Raw genomic sequence first — 20,881 nt, forward strand, 5'->3', positions numbered from 1 at the left:
ACAAAGCATCAGATCAGAAATTTAGGTGTTCCCAAACAGCACTGAAACAGTGAACAGACAATATTTTGCAGAATTTTTTATGAAATGCAATATATTCATATGCATATGTATATATATATTAATTTCTAGATGGCTATCCTAAAGAGGAAATGATTTACAGATGGAGGAAAAATTCAGTGGAGGCTGCTGACCAGAAATCGTGGAGACTCTATCAGTTTGACTTTATGGGTCTCAGAAATACTTCAGAAATTGTGAAAACTTCTGCAGGTAAGAATGATACAAATGGTAGTGCTTTTTCTGGAATTCAAATTATTTAAAAATATTTATCCCTGTTTTGCTTTCATTCAAGCGCAAATTGATTTTAAAATGTTCCAGTGTTCATTTTAGAAGCTGTAAAGTTCAGGCCTCAAAAATATTGACTTTATCTTGACTTTTGATAATCTCTACTCTTCCAGTGACTTCACAACTGAGGAATAAATGTTTGCTTGATATGTCTATTTGTTGTAGACTTGAAGTTACTGTATGATTCCTCATTTATTAGTCCACTCCTGTGTTGAATCTGTCTTCACCATAAATTAAAGAGAAAGATTTTAAGCACAATGGTAGGTTAGTGAAATTAGACACTTTCTGTTCTTAATCATTCAGAAAACAGTTTAATATTTTTCTTAATATTTTAAAGACATTCTCAGTTGATAAATGCCTTTGATAGTGACCTTACCAATTGATTGCAATTAAAATCTAATGATGCCTATTCTATTTCTTCAGAAATTTTGCTGTTTCTTATAATAGCACAGTAATATAGAGGAAAAAAAAAGATTTTTAAATGGAATACATTATTTGAACTGGATAAATTGTGGTCACACCATGTCTAAACTTTATACATGACTGCAGTAAGCTCCATGATTGCCATGATTTGATAAGTCTTCCCACAGCTGCTGAGGGAAACTGCTAGAAGCAACCTTCTGCTTAACAGGTGGTGAATTTTTGAAAAAATCTATTTTTTTTCCCAAAAGGTAATCAAAGCTAAGCTATTATTTTCAAAACATTAATGATAAAAAAAATTAGAAATCTGTGGAATTACTGCTGTTTAGTCCTGGCCCACTCACTAACATCAGCAATGAATTCTTAGAACTGGATTGGAATTTTTGTAATGAAAAGTCACTAAATTTTTAGTGAATATGTTGAGCTGGTGGTTTAGCAGAAAAAAATGTTGCAAGGAGCACACATGTGAAAGTTCTCTTTTGCTATGGATACAAAGTCTTTTAATTTGCAAGTTACTCAGGAATGCAAATTTCCCATAAATTGACTCAAGTACAAAATACTAAATCATTAAAATACCTATGTATGTGGTTTAACCCCCGCTGGCAGCTTAACCATGCAGCTGCTCACTCACTTTCCCTGGTGGTATGAGGGAAAGAATTGGAAGAATAAAAGCAAGAAAACTCATGGGTTAAGATAAAGATAGTTGACTAGGGAAAGAACAAGCTGTGCACCCATGCAAAGCAAAACAAGAAATTAATTCACTGCTTCCCATGGGCAGGCAGGTGTTGTTCAGCCTTCTCCAAGAAACAGGGGTGTTGGAACTAGATGATCTTCAAGGTCCCTTCCAATCCAAGCCATTCTATGTTTCCATGGAAAAGAATTACACAGTTAATATTAACACCAGTGTCTTGATAAACAAATCTATTTAACTCTGCCAAGACAAAACCATATTTATAGAGGTCTTACTTAAATAAGTGGATAGATAATATGGAGCAAAGAGAAACCTATTTTCTGTGTTCATTTTAGCATGTGTCTGGTTTTTATTAAGATGAGTGAGTTGGCACAATATTTTTGTTTAATTGTTCTTGCTGTTTCTACTCACCCATGTTTGTGCAAAATCCAACAGCAGTGTTGAACTCAAGTTACTGGAACCATGGGATATTTCTATTCTCCTAGAGGCACCACAGTGGCAGAAAGTTGTGACAAACTAAAGCTTACTCAAATACTGAAAGCTGCCCCCCCCCCCAAAACAAAACAAAGCAAAACAAAACAAAACAAAACAAACCCTAAAAACCCTGTCAGGAGATTGTGGAAGCTAACTTGAAAGAAACAATGTAAAATGTATGTGTCAGATTGTCGTCTGGAGTTATTAGGTTAGAAAAATGAGTTGTGCATTTCACCAGATATCTAAGATAGGTCAACAAACATATGAGAGACGTGAAGAATAAACCCCTGAGTTTGCATATGGACCTGAGTTTTCAGAAAATAGACTATATTTTAAGGTAATTTCAAAGGCCAGATTTACTGAATGTCAACAATGTTTACTATCAATAGCAAACCAGGGCCAGGACTTAAGAAAAATCCAATACATCGGAAAATTTTGAGTATGCCTCATGTTGTAGTGTAAGGAGTCCCAAAATAGAGGGAAGGGGGCAGAACACAGTGCAATATGTCTGTGACAAAATTCTGTAAGTACCTGTTGTGTCTAAATATATGTGAACAAATGGGATAAAGGGCCATCTGCGCTCTGGGACATGCCTGTTTACTGAAGTAAAGCCCGAGCCAAGAAGTTTGAGAATTAGGAAACCTGTGAAACTGCTGTTTCCTACTGTTTGGACAATCTGTGATAAAGGGAGGTGGCAGCTGATTTTTGCAGGTGTTGCATCTCCTTTACAGCCGTGCCACAGGGGGCTGCAGGTGGTCAGAAATAAATGCCAAGTTCTGACATGGAAGATCTGTGACATTTTTGCACTCAAGCCAGCTGGAGAGGGAGGCTGCCCTGAGGCTGCCCCTAGGACGCTGTGGGTGTAGGACACTCTGAATTTCTGCTGCTGCTCAGAGAGAGCAGTTGCTGCCCTGTGCTCTGGTCAGCCTGGGGCCCCTCTGAGCCCTGTGGCAGCCCATGATGGCCCCAGCAGCCACCACCCCTCTGCAGGCTCAGGACAGAAAGGAAGAGCAGCATTGGTCAGAGTGCTGCACAGGGATCATTCCTATTAATAAGGTGGAGATAGGAGAAGGGAAGCAGGCTGGGTACCACCAGCAGCTCTCTGAAAAAAAGGTACCAAACATCATCTCTTCCTCCCAAGGGAAATGATGGAAACTATTATTGCAGAGGGAGTTTAAAAGCAGACTAAGCATAGCATGAGAAGATCTACTGCAGAGACCAGTCCTGCACTAACAAGAGATGGATTCAAAACCCTAACTTCTTTTTTGCTTACACCTTCCTACTTGTTTATGACACTATTGCTTCTCACTAAATTACATCTATATAATGTGAGAGCTGCTGCAGTGCCACCTTACTGTGTCCAGCTTGGGGGTCTCTTTTTAGCTCCTCTTCAGCCATGTTCTGGGTGTAGTGAAGAGAGGTCACACTGACCACGCAGCAACTTGCTGCTGTTCTTCATTTGCATTAAGTCCTTTCTTGGTAGTCATTTTCATGACATAATTATTAGATTTAAGACTTGGAAGTGTTCTGCTTTTTGATTTTTTTCAGTCTTTCCAAACTTTTTTCAGACATTTAAATAACCTTTATGTTAATCTATGACAATTTCAGAGGTACATGATTAAGAAGCCAGCTGTCACAGAGTGCACTTCAGAAATCGAAGTAATATGAAAAATGTCATATTTTGCACTGAACCAGCAGTGGCTTAAATTATTGACCAGTGTTGTACTTTGCTCTTTTTTTACAATAATCTGGGAGCCAAAAATAGTCTTCATTGCCACCTGGAAGAAGTGTACATCTTTCTCCTGAGGGTATTTTTTTTAATTTCATGCTAAGATATAAACCCGAAAAATAAATTAAATACCTACTGCAAATGATTATTGCGTCAATCAGTAGAAGTCACTATGCTGGTGGTATGGTCATGAACCTTTATCTGGAACCCTAAGAAAGCTCTCACTGCCAGGTGACATCAAATTAATTCACAAATACTGAAAAATTTCCCTGTTGCCATCTGGCAAGGTACTCAGATACTGTAACAAGAGCACTTCTCTTGCTACAATGTCAAATAAGTCTGACAAAGATAATTAAAGTTGAGGGAGTACTGAGCCACCTGTGAAAAGAAAGGACGAATTGCATGTATAGAAAAAATGTGCAGGTTTTAAAACTGCAAGTCAGCCAATGGAAAGGTGACCAGGACAACAGGAAAGAGGACAATGTCCTCTTTAAAAGCACTATGTGTGTGTTTGTAGTAAACTTCAGGTTTCTGAGTTCTAGATATTCCATATACGCTTGAGGGTGATGATGGGCTGGGACATAGGAGGGGAATAAAAACAAAGACCAAGAAAAACCCACAACAAAATTATGGAGGATTCCACAATTAGAGCTCATGGAGTGAATTGTAGTGTTGCTTGCACTTTTCTGCATTTTTCTGTCTTCCTCAGAAAGTCTATTCTTTTAAAACCACTTATTTTTTTCACACTGTTAGATAAACACAAAGACCCCTCTAGCTCTTTAATCTTGTTTTCATTAACTTAAAAACTTCTTTGCACCATACAAGTGTTGTTTTTGTTTCTTCTCAGATGCCTTTAGACTGAGAGATTTTTTGCATAAATAAGTTCAAGATAATTCATCAGAAATAGAAAATACCAATAAAAGCACCCTATTAAAAATATAGCTGATACTGCAAATTATATATATATAAAACCAGACAGAAAGATCCATTTCATAGAGCTTTCTGAATTATCCCAAGCATTAATACTCAAACTCAATAAATAGCCATAACAACTGCCATAAGAAGGAACACCTTTGTTCACATACCATGGATGGGTGATGATTAGTGGAGTCTGCCTTTCATACAACTTCTAAATCATGCTTTATGTTTTGAAATTGCTGTTTCATAAAGTACTTCAGCTTAAATGATGCTCTCATCCCTGTATCACAGGACTGCAAATCAAGGCTGGTATCTGTTGTCACAGATTTAGATAAAGCTCTTTTGGGCCATACTAGTAGCAACACAGATTAAAGTACATATTCTCTTGCAGAGTACTCAGTAAATGACAAGTACAAAGCTACTACGGAACAAAATAAAGGAAACTTTTCTTTCAAGAAAATGCAAATATCTACATACATAAATACATGTATGTTTACATATATACATATATGGCAACTTGCAGAGGAGGGAAGGGACATGTTTTTATAGGAATGCTAAATTTCCCTAGGAGAGCCCCCCATCAAGTCAAATGTGTTCTTGCAGCACAGAGCACCACCTGTATCCTGGGCTCCATCAAAGACCAGCATGTTGAATGAAGTGATTCTGCCCTTCTATTCCACTCTAGTGAGACCCCACATGGAATATTTGGTCTAGCACTGGGGCCCTCAGCATAATAAGGACATGGACATGTTGGAGTGAGTCCAGAGGAGGGTCATGAAGATGATCAAAGGGCTGGAGCTTCTCTCCTGAAAAGACAGGCTGAGAGGGTTCAGCCAGGAGAAGAGAAGGCTCCAGGGAGACCTTCTAGCAGCCATGCAGTGCCTAAAGGGAGAGGTGGAGAGGGACTTTTTAACAAAGGCCTGAAGTGCTGTCACTTCTTGGCCTTTGTAACAGCAACAACAACAAGGGGAGATGGCTTCAAACTGAAAGACGGTAAGTTTAGATTAGAAATTAGGAAGAAATTATTTACTGGATAGACACTGGAACAGGTTTTCCAGAGAAGCTTTGTGTGTCTCACCCCGGAAGTGTTCAAGGTGAGACTGAATGGAGCTTTGAGCAGTCTGGTCTTGTGGAAGGTGTCCATGCCCATGGTACAAGACATGACACTAAGATGATCTTTAAGGTCCCTTGCACCACAAACTATTCTTTGATTCTGATTCTGTGACATTAGTTGATGCTCCTTGGCTTTGTCAAAAGTCATCACACTCCCAGAGATTTATCCAGAGGAAATGGTGCTCATGACTTTCTCTTCTAACAGGTGTGCAAAGAACAGCTGACTTGAGAAAGCATTTCAAAATGGTCCCCTTTGCTTACTCTTTATTGTCACATGCTCCCAGATCACTTAGCTGTAGGCACAGAGAGCCCACAAGGAGTACCCACACAAGGCGAGCCAGATTGACCAGTGCCAGTCCAGGGCTAGGCTGCACCCATAGGTCTGTGTTGAGAGGGCAGGACCAGCACCCATCCCAGCCATCAGGCCCAAAAGGAAAGGCCAGTGCCAGCAGCAGGCAGCTGAACCCCTTAGCTGGAGGAAGAGGTTGCAAGAGGGGTGGCAAAGAAGGGTGGTCAGGTGCTTATCAATGCAACTGGAGCTTGTTGGTGCCCTTATGGTCTTGACAATATGTCAATGTCCACTCTTTTTTTCCAATGAGTGGAAAAAATGCTCAAAATGCCACAGAGACTGAATGCAATTGCATCCATACATACTTCTTTTTAATGGTCTGATTCAGTCACATCCCCATGTGCCAGCTAACTCATCTGAAGATACTTATTTAATGAATATCTATAAAACCTGTGGGTTTTGAAATTCATCAACATTTTTAATGTGCCACTGAGTCCTGATTACACAGCAGAGAGCTCTTGTCATCTCTGTTCTCCCCAGGACAAAAGTGAATTTGAGGATTTTTTTTTCCTCAAATGCTAAATTCATTTGCTTCAAGAAAACACTACACTTACTGTATTTCAAGACTGTCTTTAACCAGATGGCATCCTGAAGCAGACAGGTGGAGACTTAGAAAAATACAATGCACCATTTTCAAATAGTGTCTTTTTTCACTTATGTGGCATTGCAGGATCTTAGCCTCTTTCATCATGGGTATCACACTGTCCTGGTTCAAGAAAGGACAGGGTTCATTTTTTGCAGTGGCCAGGAGGGTCATGGTCAGGATGTGGATGTTATTCTATACCACTTTCATTGAGAGTGGAGGGAAAGGGACTCCAAAAACACTGTAAAATCCAGAATGTTCATACAGTTTAAGAGTATTTTGTGTGTAGCACCAAATAAACACCTGGATTTGAGCTGACTCTCTCATTCTTTGGCTGCTTTCAGAGGAACAAAATAATACTGTAAGTCTTTTGCCTCGGCAGAAATCCTGGAATGAGGGAGTATTGCAGGACTTACTTTCTGACTGTAAATACCAACAGAAAATTAGGCTGGTTATAAGAAGATTTAGCAATAATCTTTTTGTTGACAGAGTTTTTATCTCTGATACAGTATTTGGAATAAACCAAATCCCTTTTTAGAGGAGAAATCAACAGTATTGACTTCTAAAAGATATTAATTCACATGTCAAAGAGCAATTAATCAGCATGAATATTTTGAAGATTTTGAAGCTTTTCTAAGAGAAGTTTCCAGTTTTATTTTAACAATAATTCATGTAATAGTCTGATAACTTTGCCATTAGCTACTCAGATTAGAAATGTAATAAATAAATAAATATACCATTACTTGCAATACTTCTAGTCTATTAAAGCATTTTCCTATGTTGTTTGGAAGTTTGATAGACATTTGTGGGAATAAAAAAATATTTATTTGCCCTGAAAATCCAGTACTTGCCCATCTTGTTACAAAACTCTCTCATAAAACTCATAGTAAGACATCTTCTGAAGAGAGTGATTTATAACTGCAGCAATAGCCTGCTGAAGTTAATGGAACTCTTCCCTGGTGCTGGCCTGGGATCAGATCCTGAAATGCAGAAGCCTGAAACTGTATGTTTAATGTGAGTAATTTTTTAGTCACTAGAAACTAGAGAAAGCTCAGCTTAATAATACGAGTGAGATAAGTATAACATGCTCTAAAAATACCTTCCCTCTTCACAAATAATGCAGAAGATAACAAGAATAAGAGGAGCGGAGAGAATATTACTCCTCTCCATACTTTTAAATTGAGTAGAACTGCAGATATATAACTGTTTTCGTTCTTATGCTTTGCCTCGCAGAGACAAATGCAATGTCCTTTGTATAGGTCCTTACTGCAGCAAATGATGAGAGATAAGAAATAATAAGAAGTAATTTTACTTAGTAATAAAGACAAAAGTAGAATAAAAAATAGACAGTAGAAGACTTTGGGAGCAAGTCTTCACCTGCATTTTTTCTGAAGGGAAAATTTCAGTAGGAAGCAATTTTTCCCTAAAAAGACATCCATTTGTCCTTGTTAAAGTACCTCAAGTTGTCCTTTTTAAAAGACTTCCATACTGTATGGAAAAAAACACAGTCTTTTTTCTATTATGTTTTCCTTCAGCTGATGTTTTTATCTGATAGTTCCATATTTTGGAGTGGTTTGTATGTGTCTGACTTTAAAGTTTCTTAATTAGTGTCCCCATGCACTCATCGAGTGACAATGCTATATTTATTTGTTGATCCTCTCTGTACATGGAGTCCTGATCTCCTGCTCCCTTCTGCTGGAGCTACATGAATTTCCATTCTAGGATAGCTCACCAGGACAGGTAGACAACAAGGTTGACTCTGTTCTCCAGTAACAATAAGCCAGACCTTGGGATTTTAGCCTGAACTCCCCCATGGGCTTGAAAGATGATTGGATATTTAATAACAGTATGAAGCACTAAGTAAACCCATTAGAGAATTTAGCACAAAGCTAGCAAAGTCACACACTCGAGACATTTGGGACTTTGGTCTCACTGTCCTGGTGCTTTTACCAGAGATCACAAGGTAAAAACCAAAAGACTGGAATTGCTTTCTTGTTTTGCTAGGAAAAAGATTTTGGTTCCTTACTTCTAAAGAGCAGAGTTGTGAATTCTACGTAGCAACAGAGGCCTTCCTGATAGCAGTCACTTTTCATTTGCATTTTTCCTGTCCATCCTAGATGACACTGAGGTAAGCTGATAGCTTTTAGGAATTCATTCTGAGATTCCCAGCTCCCTCACTTGCTGCTCTCTGCAGTCATAGCAAGGTCTGATCTCTGAGGACAATTGTATGGCCAAGACACTGCCAAATAAGAAGCCACACTGCCGTTTTTAAGATACCCAGACCTTTACAAGTAAAACCCTTGATCTGCTGAGCTATGTTTGTAAAGGCAGTAATGGGCTGTCATGGTGGCAAAAGCAGTAGGGAGAGAGAGAAGTATTTTCAGGGAAAAGACACCATGACTGCAGCCAGAATGGCTTTACAAGTGTCTCTAATATACAAAATACAAAACAGAATTGGATCCATAGGTTGACTTCTAATTAGGTGCACAATGTAGACAGAATATTTTGACTCAAATTGTGAAACATATCTTGACCTGCACTGCAGATTGATGGTACAATTTCTGTTATTAATATCACTGTGATGGGGGTGGAAATATTACATAAGAACTGTGAACCTGTTTGCATTTATTCAGCTGAGAACAGCCTTCTATACTTGCTGTTCCAGCACCTCTGGCTTTGATTCCAACTTCTCTGTCATTACACTGCTGTATTGGTGATTTATGGTTGGCTAAATCAAAAGCTTTATATTAATGCAGACTGTGAAGGTTTGGTCTTTGGCCAAGGTTGCACAGTCACTAAAATGTTATCTAAAAGTCTTTCAGAAGCAGAAATTGTACTTAATTTAAAACTCACAGTATTGCAGAGGATATTATATATTTTATTCACTTCTGAATCTACAGTCTTAATGAAAATTTAAGACACAGAGAGTATAGAAGAGCTATTCACATGCTGCAGAAAGGTGCTAAATGTCTTTTTAGATTTTAATTTCCCGTAAACTAACAAAAATTGCAACACAGCCTAGTTACTTGCTAGCAAGATCTCTCTAAATTTAGTCTTTACTCCACATCGGGGTCATGTTTCCAGATTTCTTTCACGGGGTTGTGGAAGCTCTTTCCTTTAGTACCCTTTCCTGCAGCTAATATTCACAACATTCAGGTCTTGTTCATAATAACAGCTCCATTTCAGTCAACACCTTCTGCTTCAAAGTTGCACTGGCAAGAGCCAAAATCTCTTCTATGATTAGTTGCCTGATGCTGGATTTACCCACTCTACTGAAGCCAATATTCATCTTACCTTTATCTGCCAGAAAGTCTGGCACATATGAGCTGTGCTGTCAGATAGCTAAGGAAATGGCACAGTACAAGAATAAGCCTTCAGAAAGTTTCCAAACCTTCCAGCAAATGCAGCTGAAGTGGTGATATGAGACAACTTGAGAGCATTCCAGAAATGTAAGCCTGCCATGACAAGGGCTGCCACAGCATCCCATAGAAACCCAGAGGTGAATTCTTGGCACTTGTGTATGGTTATTTGGCAGTGACAAAACCCTCACCTGGCAGCAGTCATGGTGCATTGCAGTGTTTACAAAATAATTTTGGCAGAAGACACCAAAATTTGCTCATTACATCGAAAAAAATTAATCATAGCTTGAGACAAACTGAAGGTGTGGACCAGAGGTCCATTGCAGGGAAATTTATAATCCCAAGAGTACAGGAAGTGGCATTAGGACAAGGATCTCAAAATGCTCAAGTGATTTGTATTAAGATCTGCCCATGTCCTTGTGCTTCTGGAAAGATAAATGCTCTTGAATACACTGCCTTCTTGAATGAGCCTTGTAAGTGAATCTGTTTAGTGCTTTCGACATTGTTCTATAAAACAGGGATGACTATAGTAGTAGGCAATATCCTTATAGAAGATAATTCTGCATGATAATAGGGTATTTTCTTGCCAAGCTTTCTTTCAAAACCTTTTGGCCTTTCTCAGAAATTACAATCTTGTCTTTATCCTCAGTGGAGAGGAAAATGAAAACTTTTCATTCTGACATGACCCCTAAAGACTGATGTTTAAAAGCCTACATTTAGCTATTCTGAACATCTGTGTGTTGCTCCCCAATGCAAGACATTTAGAACACATTATTTTTCTTTACCAGAAACAATCCACAGCTACTCCTCTTCTAGTTGTTTTAAGTGTCTGCAACTGCAGTAGGTTCACTTTAGGTTGTGCAAATCTTTCAAATCTGTCTTGGACCTGGGGACACCCTGCTCCAGCTTTCCCTCTCCACCCCCAAACAAAACAGGGCATGGTGTTATATCAAAGGAGGGCAGTTTATTTTTAGATAAGTATAATATACAGATTTTCATCTGAGAAGTACAGAACCACCACCCACATTCTAATTCAAGTCAGTATCACAGTTAATTGCAAACCTCTTATAGGTAGGAGCAGTTAAAGTGAAAAAAAAGTCTGAAGCTCTTTCTGCTCTTCATATCCATAGCTTCAGGCATGTCCTTTTCATGCTATAAACATAGTGCCAAATTATTCCTTCAGTAATATTGATTCAAAACAGAAATTGTCTTAGAGTAATGAAGTACAAGTATCACAGAAGAGAAAAACAGAGAAGAGAAAAAAGAATGTGCACCTAATTCTTTGTTCACTGCATGCAGATTGCTATGAAGCACAAAGATTTCAAAGGTTAAAGAATTTAAATTCTCATTCCTACTGTAGTTGGACACTTGACAAAATAATGCAAATCTTTAAGCAAAGATGAAACAAAGCATGCAAATCATAGTTTTAGCATGTGTCTTGGTCTACTTTGGTTTGAATTTTTCTCTGTCTTGTTAATTTTTTCAATAAGGATACATTCCAGAAAAAAAACCCAAACTGTAAAATATATGTCTATTAATATAAGACATTGATTAAAATGTCTGGTTTAGTAATACCAATTTACACACTCCCATTCCAAATTCTCCATTTCATCCTTATTTTTCTGTTCCTCCACTGAGAGGGAACATGTCTGTTTGCTTTTGTAATTGCTTCATTCAAAAGGAAGAAAATGTGGCAAATATTGTCTGTGTTAACACAATAGATAAAGAGAGAACCACATTACAATGTGAAAAAATCTTGTTGCAGTTTTCTCTTATTTAAATAGAGTTATTTCTAAGGACACATCTTGAGCATTCTGTTTGAAAAAGAACAAGTCCTTGAATAGATTTCTACAGTGTCTGCAAGGATCCTCTCAGCAAACTCCGAATTTCAGAACACTGCTGGCTAACACTCATGGAATTAATTAATGTTTTCTATAATTCAAGCTGTCTCCAGAATGTGCCTGCTCATGGGACAGGCATCATAAAAAACTTCTAAGGAACAAACTTGGACTGTCTTTACTGCTTGAAGTCACCAGAAACATTGAGGCAGGGAAACTGTTATCATGTGGTGAGATCATTCCCTTTGCAATGAAGTGCATCCTTGAAGAGTACTGTCAATACTGGGCTGATGAAAGCTCCCTCCATCACCCTCAGGCAGCACTAGTGAGGGGGCAGAGCTGAGCTTTAGTATCCTCTAACAGCAAATAAAGCAGCTGGAAAGTGTTTTGGTGTTGACATTCTACACTGTCACTTACAGGTGTTGAAATTTTAGGTTTAGCCATGTCATCTGAAATAACAAAAGCTCTTTTAACTCAGCTGCAGCCTCAGAATTCATTTCAGGCCAAAGTCCATTGCAAATGGTGCTTAATCCCATTCTCTAACGTCATGTGTTTCAAAATCAGATCCATGGTGAGGTGTGCAGAGGACAGTATTGCAGGATGCTAATAAATACCCAATCATCTAGGAAGGGATGATCCTTAAAGCATAATACAAAGTTTTCCCATTGTCACAATTTAAAATAAAACTTCACCATAATTGGATTCAATTTCTTTTTTTTTTTCAAAATTTGACATTTTTATGGCAGATAAATCTTAGGACAGGGGAACTCCAGAGAAGTCCAAGAATTATAGCAAACAATACATTTTTTATTGCTTCTGGTTTTGGTGACTTCCAGCTGCCTCTGATATTGAAGTGCCAATGTGCCCTTTTTTTACCCAATACTCACAATCTTTTATAAAATACGAGAATTGCTGACATCTAATCTCAGTTGTTTGGAGGAAAAAATTTAGTCTTGTAGCTTTATCTGAGACTGAACCAGTGATAGCATCCTGAAACAGTTTCAATCCCACTAATATCATATTAGGCATTGCATTCTAAGGTAACTTGTGAACTTTTTTTTGCAGTTCCTAAATTTATACATAATGCCATTTTTCTCCACTTCTTCCTAAAGTTTTTAACAAATTTACAAGAAAAAAAAGTGATTTCAAGTGTTGCATATTATGGAAGTAATAATTTCTTAAAGAATGCTGTAAACATAACTTTGAACCCTTAAGGATGAATTGCTGAAAACAAATAGAATTTTGAAGACCACAGCCCACAGTTTTCTTGAGATAGTCTCTCTTTGACTGCAAGATTCTTGTATAGCCCTGTAATTGGTATTTGGAAGTGTTTTCTTAGCAGTCATACTGATTCAGAAAAAAAAATACAGAAAATTTATTTCTTGTCTGCTTGTTGTATGCTCCAAGCTGATCCCATAGAGTAGATGTGAGATGCTATTTTGATTTTCAGCTTTTCTTCAAAAAGCTTCTGTGAAAGGCAGTGAAAATGAAGTAACTTTAGCATTATGTATTTCAAAAAGCACCTTCACCTTATATTATCTTACTTGAATTTCTGTAAGTAAAGAAGGACATAAGTAATTTCAGAGTTGAATTGAGTAAGATAATGAAAATAATATTGTTGAAGGTTTTTTCATTGAACTCATGCTTTTGATTCATAAATCTTTCAGTACATTAAAATCTGTGTTTGACGTTTTTGTTACTTTGGTTTTGCTTTGTTCAGAAATACATTTTTTATTCTCCTATTTAGGAAAGCTGACAGCCAGTAAAGGTACAGACAGTGCCATTGTGTTTGATGCATCACAAAAGATTGACAAACGTTTTACTGAAAGTATTCAACAAATACCAAATAAATAACAGCAAATTCATTTGACAACACTCAAGGACATCCTTAGAATGTTATATTAATCAAATGGAGGATTAAGTGTTCTTTAGACCATCACATTTCTTAATTACAATTTAAAACTTTTATCATGGGATGGGATTCAACAAAAAAATATAGTTTATGCCTCCTGGTGTTGGATCAAAACTACCTAAGACACACTGAATAGAAGCAATCACTTATAATCTCTCTATGCTGGTTTAGATGTCAAAAATCAAAAATCTCTGCTTTGAGTTTCATGCCAGTTTGACTCAAACATGTCAAATGCAGCTTTCCTTTCCACACCTTGCTTTCAGACCTCTTTGCTTGTTTTTATTTTTCCTTCCCACTTCTTTGTCCCAAAGACCATTTTCTCTTAGCGCTACTGTCCTTCCCATGCCAGTTTGCTTTTACTATCCTTTGAACACATGCTTGAATAAGACCTTCCTTGACCTTTTGCCTCCTGCCTTGTTCTTGGCTGTTGTGCTTTCTGTTTAGCACAGACATTGCCATTCTTTCCCTACCCAGAGGCATGACGCCATCACCTTATAAGGGTCATACTGCATTAGCCATGCTCATTCTCCTGGCTCAAATCTCTCCTGCCACCCTTCAAAAGTGACCAGGACACAAGCTGTGGGTTTGACAGAGGTCTGGAGTATTCAATATCCCTCAATGGCAACACATCATTATGGCTGTATTTCAGCTTTTCTACACAGTCACACAGGTAGATCCAGGCAGCTGGAGCAATGCAGAACCAGGGCTCTGAGAAAGGTCTCAAATAAAGATCATTAGTAAACTCTTATTGAATGATTGCCAAGGTATATGAGAATGCAAAGATAGGTCTGTAATGCAACAGAAAGTAATCAATAAAAATCTAAGATTTCTGTTTATAAAAATCTAATTCTACTATTCTAAGGAGAAAAATGGAATCACAGATAGTTAGCAGATATTTGTGACAGCAAAGACAATGGGAAAGATTGGGCAAGTTCCCAGGAATCGAGTCAAAAATTAATCGTTGTTCAATCAAAAATTACCTTAGTGTTCAGCATTTCAGGAATAGCAGGTTCAACAGACTACCCTCCCCTTTATGTCCATCATCCACATGAAAATGCCAACCAAGAATCACAGGAATAACTGATGTCACTTTTTTAATCATATAGGCGACTGTTGTCTCTCCAGGTATAGTCTGCTCCTACTCTGCAGTCAGCAGAGTTATGGTAGTCCAGCTTCAAACTCAGAAACACAGATCTCTTTCCATACCTGGTAATAGATTCCCCTTGTCTGTCTGCTACAACAGATAAAGGTTTAAGATCAGCATGGATCTTCGCAAATCATTACATTTTCCTGCCTGAATTTCCTCTTCTGGTGGCCCTTATATTGCAGTGTAGCATTTCACTTCCTTTCTGTCTAGACTGACTCCCACCTCCACAGAATTCCCTGCTCTGTGCAGCATCCATGTGCATTGGACCATCATACTCTCTTGGGTCATACATGGGCCACCATGAAACTCCAAACACTTCTATCAACACTTCAGCTGCAAGCATGAATGATGTTGCTAATGGTTTCATGAGATGTTCATGCAGTGCAGGAAATAAAGGGTGTCACTCTGGCAGTGGCACATTCACCTGTAGTAACTCTGAAGTCTATCAGACTGTTTCTGTTTTGAAGTCACAGTCTCAAGGCTGTCTCTCTTCTGCTTTTTTCCCTCTGCCTTGGGTTGATTCTACAGTACAGAAAGCTGTTAATATAATGATTTATCAAACCACAGCACATAGAATATCTTGGGCATATTTTAGATTCACAGATTTTTCTATGTTAAGAAAAACAGCTCAGTGGATTTTGCACTAGAGGAAATGCAAAATTACAGGATTGTATTAACTCTAAAGAATCTATGGGCATGGACAAAGAAATTCAATAAGCCTGATTCCCTCTACCTTAGAGAGACTTTCTGCTGTAAAAGGAAAAGGGACACAAAAGCAGAACAAAGTAAATTTTGCACAGGGTGATTCAGTGTTCAACAAAGTGAGAAGCAAAGGTGAAATGACTTGCCCATAAATACAAGTATTCAACAAAGCTGGAAACTGGCTCTAGCTTTAGTGATCATTTTTTGTACCAGACTTTTCCTGAAAGCAATCAGAAGACATCCTAGTGGGCAGTTAAGGTTCAGGGTGTTATTATGCATCATGAAAGGCTCTCTCTTTGACTTATTTACCTTACTGGTCCCTAGGCCTCTTCTGTTGGGGGACTGTGATCATGGGTTTACTGCCAAATCAGAACTGACTCAAAATATTCGCAGTTTGACAATAGATAAAAGTTGCAATATTTCAACTTGATTTGCTTTCCTCAGGGTCCTTTATTTTTCCCCTTGCCTACCCTGTTCCCCACCACTTCATATTATGAAACCTCCAGTTAAATAACACTGGGTATTTAAATCACATTCTACCAAAGGAAAAAAAAGAAAACCAAACAAAACTGAACTTTTAAAGGTTTTCTGTTCTCCTCTTTATTTTTGGTTGGCTGGGTTTTTTCTTGGTTTTGTCTTTTTTTTTCTTCTGACACTACTAACTTTTCATATTGTCAAATCAGTAGTTTGGTAAACTACTCAGGAGGTAGATTGTCTTCTGTGTTCACAACTCTTGTAGGGACCTCCCTGGAATGTGATCTGTGAGTTAGGTGTATGTTATAGTGCACCAGAATCAAGAAACCAAAAATAAACAGATTAGATGTTTGGACTTCCCTTGAATTTAGTGTGGTAACTTCCATCAGTTTAAGTGCGATGTAAAAATAACAGCCACTCATTATGAAATATTTGAGATTATTTTACCAAAGTTTACATGACTTAATTAAATGGCAAGAGAAGATTCTAATTATATAGGATTTAAAAGTACTGATTTCCTACAGTAGGTGTATTTGTGCAATTTTTTTACTGCAGAAAGGGAACATGAAATTATCTGCACAACTGAAGGAAGAAAAGAGAGGGAAACGGTTTAGTTTTTCAGCTGCAATACAAAAACTTCAGATTTGTGTTTAGTTCTAAATAAATAAGCCTAAAGAAAAGGGGGGGGAGGAAGAAACCTCTTTATCATAGTGTCTGTGTAATTAAGCATGAACTATTTTTCTCTATGATAAAACACAGTTTTCTCCCTCTGCAATTCCATGTAAATGCAGCCTCAGTCATTAGTATTACAGGATCTCTGATGACTCCCAGCATTAATAATAAAAAGCAGCAGCTTTATTAATCAAACATGTCCAGCCACCCAAACATCATTAATAGTTGATATAATCTCATAGTGCAAATGCTTAAGCACCTGGAAACATTTCCATGAAATACTGACTTAATGGTAAGTGTCAAGAAGATACATAGTCCTCTATTCTCTTTTCTTTAACTATGTAATCCAACAATATAAATCATAAACAGGCCTGCCCAACATTTGTAAAACTACAATCCAGTCTCCTGCCCATCCATTTTAGTACCTAAATTCTGAGCAGTTTCGGTCAGTTAAGAACTCTCTTTAATGCTCCATTGCTTCTTTTCTGAGGCCAGGACCAATGGAAGTCCATAGGTAAACCAAGAAAGATTGAAATAATACTGAATTGTGGAAATAGCTTTGCATTGAAATATACAATTTTGAGGAAGAGGGCTAGTTGAGTTTAAAGTGTTCTTGCTCCAGCCGTGTGAGGCCACCATGTGAGTCAAGGCATGCAAGGAAGAGCTTGCTCCTCAGGGTTAGTAAGTCCAGACCAACAGCTTGCCAGGCAAAATGCCTTATCTTATTCTATATTTGAAGACTTTGTAGGCCTAGTCCAGGCTCCCTCTGGTCAGGAGATCATGCTGAAGGAGAAATGTAAAAGTGTCCTGTAAATCCAGACAGAAAGAAGCCCTTCTCTCTTCCAGGTCATGTTCTTCTCGAGACTGAATTAACCTCATTTGGTGCCTCATTTGGTGATTTTGCCTTATTATTGTTCATGGTTCATTAATAAAATAATTAAACAATCTTGAAGAGAAGACAGAGCTGGGAAGTGATGAGAAACTGGAAGCTCAGCTCAGAGGCCTGGGACTGGTTGGACAAGAGCACTAATATCCAGGGAGAGGCAAGCAGGTCATGAAAGGAGATAAATGAAAAAGAGAGGAGTTTGTGCAAGGCTGGGTAAGAAAACTTCTGTCATAGGAAATGAAGCTATGCAGCGTAGGAAAGACTGGACACAGGTAAGAAGGGAAACAACAGGAACGAGTGGTTGGGAATAGGATGAGAAGCTGGTGAACTAGTGCTGGAGCCATTTGCACAAACAGCTAGAAACTTGGACCTGTGAACAAGGAAAGGCTCTAGAAGGAGGCAGAATATATTAAGCTTGGTGAAAAGATTATATTGCTGTTCAGAGCCTGGAAGGGAGTCCAAGGCTCTCAGTCCTCCACTGTCAACAATGCATTTATGAATTCATGGCAAAATACCTGTTTTTTTTTCAGTTTCTGGAATTAGGTGCTAAATGATCTCAGTCACTGAGCTCAAGTATCAGTAAGGCTGGAGGATGATCTGCAAATAAAGCAAGGAGAGAAAATATTCAGGGGAACCTTTTTTCAGTCAGGAAGTGGAGAGATTCAATAGAGGCTATTGAATCTAGCAAAACATTGGATGAAAATCAAGAAATGAAATGAACAAACAACCTCCTAAATGCAACAACCACAAAGCTTTGACCATTTTGTTTTTTTCCATTCACTTATCTGGAAGGAGCTGCTGAAAATGTAATATACCCTGCTGGCAGAGCATCAAGCTTTGTGCAACTTGCTAGGTTCCTGCAGGGAAAATCACAGCAATCTGCATTAAAAACATACTGCTTTGCACTAAAAGACCCTTGCAGAACACAGGGAACAAAAAAGAAGGTTTCGGCTCTTAACATTGTAGTCTGCTGGTTTTAACATAAACTCATGTAAAGAGTTACCCTTTCCAATCACAGCCAGAACCTGATAAGGGAATGATAGTTTTCTTCAAGAAAAAATTTCCAAGGGAAAAGACTAACAGCCAGCAACTGAAAAGGCATCATGTCGGATTTAGATTTATAGCTGTTTTTGCTCAAAGTTACTGAGTCTTTCACTACATGAGAAATGTTGCAGATAGATTAGAAGGTGCACGAATTAGATGCTCCAGATCCAGGACTGCCTTGTTGTCTGTAGTAAGGAATCATCCCAGCTCTCCTGGCTTCCAACTCACCATTTTTGTTTCCTAAAATCTGGATTATTATGGGGGTATGTAGAAATCCATTCAAAGATGGAATAGACATCTAATCATGAACTGAGATTATTAGTTATTGCTGAAGTTCATTACTTTCAAGGTTGAGAGGGTGGGAGGGCAAGAACCAGTATATATACACCAAGCTTAACCAAATTATAATTTTACAGTTTTCAGCTGCTAACTTCATATATTGCTTCAGTCCTAATAGTTATCTTTTAAGTTTATATATTTTCATGTCTATGGAATTGCATAAGAATTTTTTTATAATATTGTCTACTGCATGAAATAGTCCAGGCCTTGATTAAAACCATTTAAAATTAGTAATTCATGGATATCATAAAAGATACTACCAGAATAGGAATATATTTTCATGTGCTCATGGGAACTAATTATGTTTGCCATTTCTGATGGAGACATGTATGTTATCTTGTTAGAGTATAGATTGCCCTGCCTGGTGTTTAAGTGACAACATTATTCATTGGTCCCATTTGCTTAATCAAGAAACTGTGTTTAATGATTATTTTAAAGAACAAATTGCTTTTTCTAACATTAAAGTTCAATGTAGAGAAAACTTTTGAAGTGATAATTTCCAAAGTAATTCATAAGCTAAGAGGGAATGCGATAGAGGTGAAAAAAAAGTGTCTGATAGGTTGAGTTGGAGCAAAATTGTATCTCTCTCATTGCTCAAAGTAGGAAAATAATCATAATAAAGAAATAATGAAACAGAATGATGACTGCCTGAGGGTAGGTAGCTCCAACTGAAATAAATGAGATAGAAGGTTGATTCAAGGAGAAAATGAAGAATGAAGTGGTTAGATGTTTCATAATTGAACTGTTTTGGAGATATTTTCGGAATAAGAAGAGATTCGGTTTGGGATTTTTTTTTCTTTATTGTGGTTATTTAATTGTGCCTTTTCCAAAGTAGACAAAGCAATTCTTGTATTTCAAACTTGTCAAAAATAACATCTTAAATTAAATCAAGTTAAAAAATGTACTAAGAAATCTACCAAGGGTGTAAATCTCTTCTGCTTTTTAAAGTAATATTTCTGAAATTTCTGCAAATAAAGAGTTCTCCAAGACAGCAGTATTTTTGAAAAAAAAATTCTCTTCTCTCACAGATGACCCATGCATCCCAAAAATCTCAGGGAAATGCTAACCAAAGGCAGCTACACATAATAAAACTTGAGGTGATGCTCATAGGTGAACTGCCATTTTCAGTTTGTTATGTATCAATATTGTGGTCCTTGTCCTAAAAGACACTTAAATATTAATGGAAAAGCAACCTACTTGCATCACAAGTGCTCTTTCAGGCTCTTCCAGGCACTTCAGTTTTAGCAGTGTCTCCTATTCATTTCATGAAAGTTTAAGGAGGTCACACCTGTCAATTAGCAACTCAGTAACATTTTACTTCTGTAAAAAGACTCAGTGTTTCCCATAGCTTATTGACAGTGCCAGAGAAACCTAATTTCAGGGGCTAAATTACATAGGGGCTTAGCGTAGTAGCCTTTTACCCAAGTAGAGTTAAAAATACAAAAAGAAGGGAAGGGAAAAAAGGATAGACCCAGTGTTTGGTCCTGAGCCAGTTTTAGTTTTTTCCTCAAAATGATGTTTATTGGAGCAAGTGTACACAGGAACTTTACTCCTTGTATACACACTCTGCTTGAGCATCTATTTATGCAGTTCCAATCTCTACCCTGGCCTAATCTAGTGCCCTTCTTAAATATTTCATATGTTGCAAATCACTGAAATGTCAAGAACTAGTGCTCAGTAAGGAGGTGCTGCCAACACAGATTCAGCCATAACACTTGGTTACTTGGTTTTGCCTTCCCAGGGTGAAATTTGAGACTCCTCTTCCTCCTTGAGCTGACTCTTCCCCTCAGGTTGATACATACAAAGCATCATGAATGCTAATTGTCTTGCTGAGAACTGTGAGCAACTTGTACAAATAATGTACTTCATTCTCCAGTCTGCTGGTTTCT

The 20,881-nt window shown here is 37.8% G+C and overlaps 1 protein-coding gene across 1 annotated transcript in view; it reads left to right on the forward strand.

Annotated features, from left to right (window-relative positions):
• The window catches only part of LOC115903085 (gamma-aminobutyric acid receptor subunit gamma-3-like), a 153,806-nt gene that overhangs the window by 111,169 nt on the left and 21,756 nt on the right, over window positions 1–20,881 (forward strand). Inside the window, exon 4 of the mRNA XM_030947277.1 lies at window positions 130–267. Within this exon, the coding sequence (XP_030803137.1) occupies window positions 130–267 (138 nt within the window). The remainder of the gene's footprint in view (window positions 1–129; window positions 268–20,881) is intronic.

Source organism: Camarhynchus parvulus, chromosome 1 (assembly GCF_901933205.1).
Source record: "Camarhynchus parvulus chromosome 1, STF_HiC, whole genome shotgun sequence".
NCBI classification, from domain to species: Eukaryota; Metazoa; Chordata; class Aves; order Passeriformes; family Thraupidae; genus Camarhynchus; species Camarhynchus parvulus.